Consider the following 12,939-nt stretch of genomic DNA (forward strand, 5'->3'; position numbering starts at 1 on the left):
AAACAGCCAAAAAAATGCACTTTTTGATATTTTTTGTCCATATGAATATTCCAGGTAGAATGATGATTGCATGTACTGTATGTATTTAACAATGCACACAAATGTTTCACAAAACTTGGTTAGCCTGAGGAAAGCTGTGATACCGATTGGTTTTTAGTAAATCCTGGTGTGTCCGTAAAGCTTTGGGAGTGCAATACTGTGTATCAGCCGAATTGGTTCCTTTCTAGAAGATGCCTCAGTTTCTTCATCTTTCTCCGTGGAAGATGCAGTTGAGTCACAACTTGAGGAGACAGCCCAGATCTGAGTATGAGAAAGAACATAATAAAGGTGCAAATCTTTAATGTTCAGAATTATCAAGAGGTTCTCTTTTTAAATGAAAATTATTTTCGTTGGCTTTAAAGAAATTTCTGTAAATGTTTGCCCAAAAATGGCTAATTTTTACCAGGTTTTAAAAAACGGAACCTAGCAACCACTGACACCCTGGAGAACCATTAATCCATTGCAACAAATTTAATAATTTCATAAAAATACACGCAGCAGTCACATGCCTAGGTATTGGTTAGGCTTAATGTTAATCTCCAGTAAGCATTACACAAATCTGAGATAAAGTCTAGAAGACATGACCATCACACTACAGGATCCTTGATTAGTTATTTGCTGCACTTAAAGTTTACTGTGAGGTGGATTGTCTCCTGGTAACATTTTTTCTGCACTTTAAAAGTAAAAGTAAAGCATCTGCTTAATCTTAAAATGTGGGACTCTCACCATTGGAATGTGTTTACCTGTTCCTTGTTTTGGCCACTCTGTGTCAGATACAGTACTCCCCTATGGTTGATGTCCCATGCGTTGTTCCTCTCACCTCTCCGGCTGGTCAGGCCACTGTTTGTGTCTATCTGGGGCAAACGACCACCACACCCCACTCTCTTCACAGCAGTTAATAAGTCTCCTTTAAAGACCTTCCATCGGTTTTGCTCCAGAAACACCTGACACAGTTTATCATCACTGCAAGACAGACAAAAGGTTGAAACCGTTTACTTTAGGAGCCATTACCTTCAAATGCTCATTCTTGTTTAATCAACTTGGTCATACTTGAGAGTGCTCTGTTCCGGCAGCAGTAATTTTGTTGTTACTGGGTTATTTCAAATATTTTGCTAAGTGTACCTACATCACAGAGCGCAATATGTCCCCTAAAAAAAAATAATTAAAGACTCACTTAAGCTTAAAAGAGTAGCACAATATGGCTTGCTACATTGACATCTGGATAAAGACAAAACAAACACAGGCTATGATGTGCCTTTTGCAATAGCTGTGATATGTTTGACTTTGGCCAAGCCCCTGGTCCAGTTGGCAGTAAGGTCATCAAAAACCTTTCAGGTTCTATATGTTCAGCTTCATCTCCTGTATTTTAATAATTTACTAGATTGTGGTTGTTATACCTGTTTTTTCTATTTCATTTTTACTTGTGCATTCATTTTTTTATTTACCTATCCTCCTTTATCACTTTACTGTTATTTCTGTTAACACAGTGGTTCCCAAACATTTTCTGTTCACAGCGAACTTAATGTATCAAGGTTTTTCAACAGCACCCCAAGTTAAATCATAATATAGTTTATAGTTTGATAATACATACCTGACAGTTGCAGTGCACAGTTGGTGGCTTGGTGCGATTAGTAAATAAATTATAACAAATGTTTAGAATAGTTTGTAATCGGTTCTTCTTTGAGGTGCACCATATGGTTGAAAAAAGGCCAATTTTCTGAATTAGTTGACTATTACACTGACCGATTCAAATTAAATATTTGTTGATGTTTTCATGCGTTATAAATTACATTGAATTGAGCAAATTACATTTTTTTACACATAAGCGCACTTTTGCTTCTTCACACACCTGCCACTCACTTGTGGTGGATCCTCTTCATTTTCAGGCCTAGTGTGCCAATTAAAGTTCAGTAAAAGCTTGTCAATTTTTAGGAGGATAAGAACAACAACCTATAAAAACTATTTTCATCACAACACCATATGGAGGGGGTTCAACCTTAAATAATTAACACAGACACAAATTTTAATATACGAGTACAAACAACAATCAGAAAATACAAATTTCGTCCATGTGATACACGTTGAATGGCCCTGACTTGTTCATGCATCATGAATGGAACAAACCTATTCTCGTGACTCATACTCATCTGGATAAGTTCATTCAGTTATGTTCTGAAAACAATACTGTTCGGTCTCGTCAGTGACATATAAATTTATTAGGATTAAACCGGTCATAGCTCAGGCGAAACACTTAACTTAGAAAAAGAGTTGGATATTGTTATTATCACGGTGGTATTATTTCCATATATTGAATTATTTTTGGATTTGTTACGTTTGCAAAAGATGTCTAATGTTGGAATATTTCGCAGCACCCCTGTAGGCCACATAACTAATCACATAACAGGCTTATGTTTAGAGTTTGATATTTTTCCGTCCAGCCGTTTTACCTCTAGATTGACCTCGAGAAACTGTGACACACAGACACAACCCCTTCATCGATATATCAATGTTTTTGGTATCGGGACCCTAAAACACTGAGATCCATTGAAAAATGGGGATCAAAATTTTTGACAAATATAAAGCTTTTGCTCGTCCCCCATAGACAATAGGTTATGGTGGGGGAGGGCGCAAAGCAAAAAGTATGTAATATTCTTGACTTGTTAAATGTCGTAAGCTGAAGTTTTAAAAATGTTGGTCAAGAAACACATGCTTTCACATCTATGCTTTTTGATTAAAAAATTAAGGCTTTAAATGCCATTTGGCAAACTCCAAGCAAGATGTCGCTTGCCTCTTTCTCAAGATCAGTTTTTGTCTTTTCCTTAGAGCTTTCCTTGAAACATAGTGGCTTCTGCCTTGCCACCCTACCATAAATGATTAATGGAGTGCTGCTGAGCTGTTCATCCTTCTGACAGGCTCTCCCCTCTCAGCATAGGACTTCTAAAGCTCAGTTAGAGGGGCCATTGTGTTCTTGTTCACCTTCCTCATTAAGGCCCTTCATTTCCAGTTTCTCTGTTAGGCTAGACAGCCAACTCTACAAAGTGCACTGGTTGTTCCAGACTTTTTCCATTTCACAATTGTTGAGGCCACTGTGCTCTTGGGAACACTCAAAGCTTTAGAGATGATTTTATACCCTTGCCCTAATCTATGCCATCAGAGGTCTACAGAGAGTTCCTTGATGTTCATGGCCTGGTGTTTGTCTTGGCATGCAGTGTGAATTGTAGGTCCTTAAATACAAAGTTGTCTGTCATTTTAAATGACGCCTGATCAGTTCTATTTTCCACATGTTGGCTCCAATCAAGTTCTAGCCACATCTCGAGGATTAATAAAACAAGCAGGATGCACCTGAGCACAATTTTAAGTGCTACAGCAAACATTCTGAATACTTCTAAATATTAAGAGATGTTAGTTTTTGATTTTTTAAAAATGTGCAAGCCTTTCTGAAAACCTGTCTCACTTTGTCATTAAGGTTTATTGAGTATAGATTGATGGGCCAATTATGGCAAATATATCTCTTTATAAATAAATCTGGAACACAATACAGTGTGCAGAAAGTGAAGGGGGCTAAACACTTTTTGAATCCACTGTACATTCTAGAGACCAGTCTCCCTACTGAGCTAAGATGTCAAGATCCCAGCAAAATGAGACGAAAAAGTGCCCCCTTCTGTAATATCCTGTGACCAAACTGAATTAGTTAGTTACAGGCGGGTATCTATTTTAAAACTGTAATTGCAGTAGTTCAATATGTATCCCTGATATCTTTTAGGACAGAGAAAGCTTTTGATTGAGCTGAATGAGAATATATGCTCACTGTGCTATGCTATTTTTTGTCTGGATCTAACATATTTATGTATTTAATTCCTGTATTCTGACCCAGAATTCATTGTTTGTAGAAATAATTTAAATTCTAACTATTTTACTTTAGAACAGAAAATCAGAATAGATTCTTTATCACCAGTTCTCTTTACAGTTGCTACTGAACCCCTAGCTTTCCATCTCCACAAAAAGCCAGAGATTAAGGGTATTGTAAGGCTAGCATTTAAAAAAAAAGTCTCTTTATGTTGATTACGTGGTTCTGAACATTGCTGATGTATGTTCATCATTCAGTGCATTTACATGCATACACATAACCAGTATAAGGTGAGTAACCCAGGAACTTGGTTTAGTAAAAATCCATGTTTACATGCGCCATTAATCTTCTGGAGTACTCCTTTGACAAAGTGCTCTGACGTCATTAAAGTGTGTTTTTTTTTTTAAAAAAAAAAAGGTTAAACGTCCTCATCGGCCACTATGTATCTGAAAACAACCACGAAGCCTTAGTTAATTTTCTTGTGCTTTATAAACACATTTAGTCTTTAATGTACTGTGAAGTAAATAACATCCATTCCCTTTTTACATCTCTGGCCTGATTGTTATGGGCACTGGCCACTGCATCACTCGATTACACTGTTTCAACATATCTACAGTATAGCAGATAGCTGGTTGAAAACTAATCTGACACTTTATTAATATATTTCTGTTCCTGGATTGCACACATTCATGTTTTTCTGCTTGGCTGTGTGACTGAGCCCTGCAAAGGACCCAGTATGTGTGCTTTCTTGCCTCACAAGATGATGATAATGCAGGTTTTACTTAAGTAAAATAAGTATTGCATTAGATTACACATTTCTTTACAAAGTAAACAGACTAGTTAATGTTCGTTACTTTTAAAGCCATTCTCTTCTGCTCCCAAGATTGTACTACTGAACTTAGCTCTGCTTGTTCAGTTCAGTATCAACATAAATGTAGCAATTTGTGAAATATTGAGAGAGATTATTTCAATTTATCTTGTGGACATTTTTACCTGTAACTGTTAAAAGCGTGTGCTTAGCTAAGCAGGTGAGCAGAGTGCAGCAAACATGCACACATGGTGACATAACTGGGTTATTTGTGGTGAAATCAATCTGTTAACCTATTTTTTTTTTTTTTTGTATGGAATAAGGGTTTATGTGACAATTAAGAAACCAGGTTTCATGAATAACTGAGTTGTTAAGGCGCATGGAAACACACTGCCGCATAAATTGAATCTGATGGAGGAATTCTATAAGGTTTCTGGGTTTAGAATTAACATGAATCTGTGAACAGTCTAGCATTTCCAATTAAACTAGACCACTTTCCTTAGGTTCTCAGAACAGTTCAAATATGTAATTGCTATAGTTACCGGTACAAATAATGTAAAGTTTATTTAATCTCTTCAGTTTTGGAATTCTGATGGAAAAAATGTATGTATAAATAAAATGCTAAGTACCTTCAGTCGGTCAATGAATTATTTGGGAACTACTGGGCCTAGAACCTTGATCTTGGTGTTGATCAAAAGCTAATGACCTGACATGGTCTGGTAAGTCAAAAAACAACTGAGGTAGTGGCAAAGTGATCTGTGCTCTTGGGTTTCTTACATTAAAGTGATGGGCAAACAAAGTGACTTGACAGAAAGAAAAAAAAGACCAGCAACACCTGTTGAGAGTCAAGCAAATTACAGGGGCCTGTGATGTGACAAAGAACACAAAAATAGGAAGAAGAAGAGCAGGGCTGCCTGCTTTGCATCAGATATGGGATACGAAACACAAGAATGACAAAAATAGAGAAGTACATGTGGCTGGAGGTCTGCATGTTTACCTAGTATTTTTACAGTACTTCTGTATCATTTTAAAAATATCCATATGTACATTAACAAATCATTTTCTAAAAAAATACATACAATTGCCACTTCATTCCATTGAACATATAAAGTCTACATCTATAGTAGAGACAGGTTTGCAAAGACGTCAAGCAGAGGGGGCACGGTAGTACCTAAGTTTATTGTAAAGAATGCTACATTTAATTCAGGAAAGTTACTGTGTTTTCCAAGTTTTACATTGAGAATGTGTCTGCATCTTTAAACAACTAGACTGATAATTTTCTCTCAAAAGTGACTATCTGGTGATGATGAAGATACAGTAGGAATTTCTTGGATTTTAGAAATTTATCTCAAAAAGTGCATCCCCATATGACTAATGTTGGGAATGGGACCTCCGATAATGACTGGAGGTCAGCCATGGACTAGATACACTTTGTTGTGTACAAAGTACTGTGTAATTGTACATATACCCCTCCCCTCCACACATCAATAGTGCAAATTCACCCCACTAGGTCAGCTCTGATGGCCAGCAGCATCAGTGAGGTGATGTACCCTTTAATTTATCAGCTGTTATAGTACCTGGGGTAAGGTTGACTTCCCGTTCTTAGCTTTTCCAGTGTCTCGGTATCCACCATCTCACAGAACTTTTCCAGTTTCACTCTAATGATCTCACATCCCTGGCTGATGATGACCATTGCACGAGAATCTGTATGCTGTGGGGACATCGCCCAGCCAAGACCCTAATGAATGACAAGGACATGAGAGGAATCAACAGGAGGTGAAGTGAACCTCAAAGAAGGATGTCTGTTGCTTGAGATCTGGTCAAGCTGTAATTTAGAGGTGGCATTACATGACTACATATCAAAGCCAGATGTGGTGTTCATTTTGACCTTCTATGTGGTCCTTTGGAGCAGCCAATCCTATGATGATCATCCATTTCTTTGTTTTTTTCCTTTGTATTTCCTAACGCACTTTCCAGGTCAGGGTTGCAGGGCCAGCTGTTTTCCAACTCACTTTTTGCTGGGCTATGTGAGATAGAGTGGAGTCCACCACAAGCATGAGTCTGGAATGAACCCACAGCTAAATGATTTATATTCAATAGGTTATCTAAGTACTTGCCCTTGGGATGCAGTGCATAAAGGAAGTGTTGTCCACAGAAGAACACTATGGAATGATCAGAATCCACATAGAAGCTTTCTCATGCAGAAACTAAACCTCTTCCTCTAAAAGGAAGCATGGGTCCCTGTGGGGTGATAGCAATGCATACTTTATATATAAAGTTAAGCCCATCATATGGGCTCTGAGGGGGCATAGGAGCATTGCATACATTGCTTTAAACCGTTATTTACCACCCATTGTCATGCATGTATATTCAGGAGTCCCCTGACAAGCTCGACTGAGGAAAGCTCTAACACTCTGTAGCAAGAGGGACACTTGTCACTAACAGTGACAACTCAGAGAAGACACCCAGCAAGGGCACTCCTGCTTGGTCATAATAACATTTGTAGCAAGTCCCGTCCATTCCTGTCACTCCGCCAAATAAAGTGGTGACCCAGGAAGGTGGTGTCGGATTGCCAACCAGAACTCGAGTCTGTTAAGATCCACAAAGCCAAGAAACAAGAAAAAGCCGAAAGCTCTGTTGGCTAATTTTGAATTGGCATCTTTTCTGTTGGCATCTTTTCTGTTGGAGCTTGCTCACATATTTTGGTTTTCTTTCTCTTATTTCCATTATGAAAAACATTTCCTCCCGACTGCTTCCTGGCTGCAAATCACACAATATATCTGTATACTGTATGTACATTTTTGGAATCAACTTACTCATTTTCTGAAAATATTCCAATTAAAGAGATGCGTAAAGAAAATTTTGACAATCACAAAGAGAGTGACGTGCCATTTATAAAACTGCAAATTAATGTGTTGTAATTGATGATACAAAACATTTTAGAGGGCTAATGTAGAAATAGAACAGAAAAGAATGATACATTAATTATTAACATATATAAATATAAACACTGATAAACCAAAACATTATGACCACCTGCCTAAAATGCTAATGTTTCTTCATGTGCCACCAAAACAGCTCCAGCCTGCCATTCACCTCTGAAGGTGTCCCTTTGGTATGTGGCACCAGGATGTTAGAAGCTGATCATCTAACTCCACTGTGGATCAAACTTGTTGCTCTAACACATCTCATAGATGGGCAATTGGTTTAAGATCTGGGGAATTTGGAGAGTAGGGCAACTCCATGAAGTCTTCATCATGTTCCTCAACCATTCCCAAGTACCACTCGAAGTGTGGCAGGGTGCAATATCCTGCTGAAAGATGCCACTTCCAATGAGGAAGGTGGTTTCTGAAACTGATGCTGTTGACATACTTGGTCTCCAATGATGTTTAGATAGGTTTTACCTATTTAATTAATGTCCACGTAATTCTCGGCTCAAGGGTGTACCACCATAACATTACCCAAAGCATCACTCTCCCTACAACAGCTTGTCTTCTTCTAACAGTACATCCTGGTGCCATTTCTTCCCCTGCTAAATAACACACATATACCTGGCTGACCACCTCAAGGCACAGAAAAGGGGATTCATTTTATAAGACAACTTTCTTCCATTAATCTAAGTTTCAGTTCTGATGCTTGCATGCTCATTGTTGGCACTTTTGATGTAGGCATGGGTTTTGACTGGGCTGCAGCTACATAGTCTAATACGCAACAGGGTTTAATACACATTACTCTATCATTAAAAATAATCTGTGACTTGTGCCACAGTAACTTTTTTGATGGTTTGTACCAGACATGATCGCCTTTGTAGATCAGTAAGTCCTGGCTGCTCGTTTGATGGTTGCTGCAGGTTTGTAGTTTTTCATTGTTGGACCACTGTTGGTAGGTACTTTCTACAGCGGACCACGAGCACCCCATAAGCTTTGCTGTTTTGGAAATGCTCTGACGTAGTCATGTGTCCTTATCGATTTGGCCCTTATTAAAGTCACTCAGGTCTCTACACCGGCTCTTATCTTCTGCATTCAACACTTCGAGTACCTAATGTCAGCTTGTTGTCTAATATATCCTTGACCTTGACATGCGCTGTTGTTACGAGACAGTCAGTGTCTTATACTTCACATGGTCGTGGCCATAGAGACTTGGCTCATCAGGGTATATGTATACAGTATATGTATTTGTGTGTTTTTATAGCACATTTCTTTGTAAAACATCAATCCATCCATTGTCTCATCCAATTAATCAAATTTAGACTCATGGGAGACCTATCCCCAGGATCGAGAACTGGTAACCAACCTTGCATGGATTGACAGCGAGAACATGAAAACTCTTCAGAGTCAGTGACATTCATGGAGGCTGAATGCTAGTCCTTGTTGCTGTGAAGCCGCTGTGTCATTCCATTTACATTCATTTATTTAGCAGCAATGCCGTTTTAAATCTGTAAATGCAAATCTGAGGAAGGCAAACAAGTGTTGGCAAAGATGGACGAATGTGTTACCCAAGGTGTTTGTAGTAACAGAAAACAGGCAAACATTCTGATCCTTTAGGCACATCCTCAACGTGGGAACAACAATGGTGGTCTGAGCCACCAGGTGGCAGCACTGCATACAGGAAAATTACCTGAAATAGTCAGACCCTGTGGGGCAGCAGAGAGATGTTTGAAATTTCGGAGGTGTTTGCCATGAAAAGTGTTAAACAGAACAAAAAAAGAAGAATATTTCATGTACTGGCGTCTTCCTCTGTGTGTGGTGTGCTGGATTTCACCCCTCATGATCAGTTATGTGCAAATCATGAACAATTTGTTCTTTTTGAATGACTCTTTATGATGTAAAGGTCTGCTGATGGACGTATAAAGTTCCTGATTCATGAGGCTCAACTCAAGAGTCACTACCCAAGAATCAGTCTAATGATTCTTTTTCATTTGAAAGAATCATTACGAGCTTCACAAATCTCATTCACTTTGTGATTCTATAATGTAACATCTTATTTTAATTATGCATTTTAAATGTATTCTCATGTTTTGTGTACAGAAACAGGGCAATGATATATGAGTTATCATTTTTAATATATAATGAATTATATATTTACCAGTAACGGCGCACTGCACAATAAAGTGAATACACTTGACTTGAGCATTCATAGTTTTCATACTCTTGCTCTGTACGTTTAGCATTCATTTCCTCAGAGGTTGATGCGCTTGCTGCTTCCTGTGCAGCTCTTCTTTCATCCACCCTAGCAGCCCATTTCTTCTTTTCTTTCGTCAGCATCTTTTCACGTTAAAACTGATTAACTCAGAGTTTGAGTTGTAATTACTTAGTGCATTTTCTTTAATTTTTCACTTAAGCTAGAACTTAAGTAAGTCTTCTATCTGCCTCAAGAATGATTCAAGATATGAAGAGGTAGGGGAAGTGACGGCGAAGGTGGTAGGGATGAGAATCGTACCCGTACGCATGCGTCGCACGGCCGCCCTGCAGCCCGCTGCCGAGAGTTGATTCTACAATAAGATAAAATAAAAATAAAAAAAGGAATAACCTTGGAGGTCAATCATCAAATTTCAAGTCTATAGGTGAAATGGTTTGCGAGCTACAGGCAATTTAAAATCCTAGACAAATAAATGGAGAGCCAAGGTAGCATATTATATATAAAGAAATATAATTATAAATTTAGCGAAAATGAATTACGTTTAAATTAACAAGCAATATTCATAATTATATAATTTATACATACATGCGTACAGTATGTATGAAATGAATGCACAGAGTATTAAATTGTATATTTATGATGCAATCAGTGAGGGACCATGGAACTACTGATGGTAGTTCTCTTGCTAACTATAAATGAAATGATCAAAGATTTGATTCACTTAAATGAGTAGTTTGACAGATACGATTCAGTAAATTGAGTCGAAATGCCATCACCCCTCATGATGTGCTCACAGGGGCCTGTTTAACAGTAGGTGGGCTGCAGCTTCATTTCCATTAACACGTGCACAGTACCTGCTGAGATGGATGCCTGCCGTCTTTTTCCAGGCAACTTTCCACATAGTCGAGGTCCAGGGCCCTCTGTAAAAAAGAAGAAATATTTAAAAGATAAGTTTGGTGTTTTCAAGTTGAAGTTATTTCTTCGCAGTCATGCTATATGTTAATTTGCCACGTTAAGTTGTGTTCCAAAGGGATGCATTTTTTATACATGAAAAAAAATTCCTTGTCTGTTCTTGCAGTGGGGTCCATAGGTGAATAGAAAAGACTTAAAACTTACTAAATACATCCACTTTGAAGTTGTAAAAGTTTTGAGTTAAGAAAACATGCCTTCTGCATTTATGGGGCACCCTTGTGATATTGAAAGGAAACTAGAAATAATTATTTTATCTCAGATTCTTGTACCTACTTTTCTTGTGGTTTGAATATGTTTCATGTTCGCTTGTCTGCTCACAGTTGCTGCCAGGGGTAGAGTTTAGATGTGTAAATCAAGAAGTTGATCAGCACAGAAACTGAACACATGTCTGGAGATGTTTGTATGTCTTTTGAGAAAATGATTTGAAAATGTGCAAATCCAGGAAATAAACAAAAACTTATGAAACAAAGCATTTGCAGTTTCCATCGACTTTCTTGTGGTACTCACGATACCTTAAACGTAATGGCTTGTAGTACATAGGTTGGATGTGAACACTCGACTGGAAGACCTACCGAAGATGGCCCTGTTAGTTTGTAGCACTCATTTCTCTGAGGACGACTACTTGCAGTTGAAGAGGAAAAGAAATTGTGTTCTTGATCGCTCATTATTGAAGCCAACTGCACCTCCAAACCTATTTAAAGTGACAACAATGGTGACAAATTAACAATGGAAATGTCGTCTACTCGGAAACTGAATATTGTAGAGATGAGTAACATGTATGGAGACAACGTAGAACAATCATTAGAAGTGCTTCTAGCATCAGGGTGTGAATCATGTGCCTGGTCGTTGTCCGTGTGGAGTTTTTATGTCTTTCTTCGTCTTAGTGTAGTATTCACTCTAACACATTTACAAAGCCACTAAGATAGTTTGAAGTGGTGATTCAAATTTCAGGTTAGTGTGAAAGGCATTGTGCATGTGTGTGTGTGTGTTTGTGATGGGTTGGCAATCAGTGAGATGAGGTGCAGGGCCTGTTTCCTTTAGAAATGGCCAAATATCACAAAAAGTTTACTTTTTTTTTTCTTTGTAAAGCAAAATGAATTCACTGTTTTACAATATACAGTATGTGCAATCTCAGCATGTGGATTAATAACTGATAACATTCTTTCCTTGAAATATGGACATATTTGGTAAGTTTAAGCACCTTTTTTTTATCTTTTGACCCTCGTACCCTTCAGCTTCATTATAAACTGTGAGAACACAATTTTACATGGCAAATGAATATATACCATACCATGCCAAAATAACTTTGATTTAAAAAGTACCAAACGTATCCTACAAAGACCAGTAGTTGACTGAATACAGACCCTCTTAAGAATTCCAGCTCCACAATGGAATTTTACTGGTTTGTGTTGATATTTTTTTTTTGCTTGACAAAACCATTTTATGAAGAGTTCTTCATATGTGAAATTGGCTCTTTGGGCTCTAAAAAGAGTCCTAATATGTTGTGCTTCCTTTTACACCCTTAAAAGTCTCATTCTGTATTTCATTTTTGCTTTGTACTCCATATGTCTCCTTTTCAAGCGCTAAATTAGCAGTCTGGCTAATTACTCCATCCATCTGTTTTCAGAGCTCTTCAATCTTTTGTGATATATACAGCTAATGCATATTCAGTAGATGTGTAGCTTTTTCAAATACATGTTTGAAAAAAGTAAAATGGCACTACCAATAATAAAAAGATAGCATAGCAGCCAACAGACCAAAGCACTCATAAATCCAGGTACCCGTTACCCGCAGTGGCCAACACGGCATAATTGCAGACAAAGCCCTTACAGATAGGATTGCATCAGCTATGTGGAGTGACAAATATTGTAGTCTCTCTTCCATATCTTTCCTGACAACACTTTCCAGGACTTAGACTTCCTGTGGCATGGCCATGATTATCAGACCCACAGGGAAATGGAAGGAGCTGGGGGACCCTGCATGCTTGAGAGAGGTCAAGGAGTTGGCACGAATCAGAAGCCTTGAGAAAGCGCATGCAAGAGGGGAGAGCATATGGAACTGGCCACAAATATGAAGGTGCAAAATGGAGAGATATCTGTGATCTTTACAAGTGAATGTAAAGAGGGGGGATAAG

At 38.1% G+C, this 12,939-nt stretch overlaps 1 protein-coding gene across 4 annotated transcripts in view; it reads right to left on the bottom strand.

Moving 5' to 3' along the window:
* Window positions 1-133: 133 nt before the first annotated feature.
* Window positions 134-12,939, bottom strand: part of LOC120515805 (cyclic nucleotide-binding domain-containing protein 2-like) — a 45,956-nt gene continuing 33,150 nt past the window's right edge. For 3 of the 4 annotated variants that reach the window (XM_039737123.1, XM_039737122.1, XM_039737124.1), the window contains 4 exons: window positions 10,688-10,753; window positions 6,272-6,432; window positions 783-1,002; window positions 134-300 (listed from right to left, as the gene is read on the bottom strand). In XM_039737123.1, the coding sequence (XP_039593057.1) occupies window positions 154-300; window positions 783-1,002; window positions 6,272-6,432; window positions 10,688-10,753 (594 nt within the window). In that variant the 3' untranslated portion in view covers window positions 134-153. Of the gene's footprint in view, window positions 301-765; window positions 1,003-6,271; window positions 6,433-10,687; window positions 10,754-12,939 lie in introns of all 4 variants that reach the window. The other variant, XM_039737125.1, reaches the window with a different exon arrangement.

The sequence above is a fragment of the Polypterus senegalus genome, chromosome 15 (assembly GCF_016835505.1).
Source record: "Polypterus senegalus isolate Bchr_013 chromosome 15, ASM1683550v1, whole genome shotgun sequence".
NCBI lineage: Eukaryota > Metazoa > Chordata > Cladistia > Polypteriformes > Polypteridae > Polypterus > Polypterus senegalus.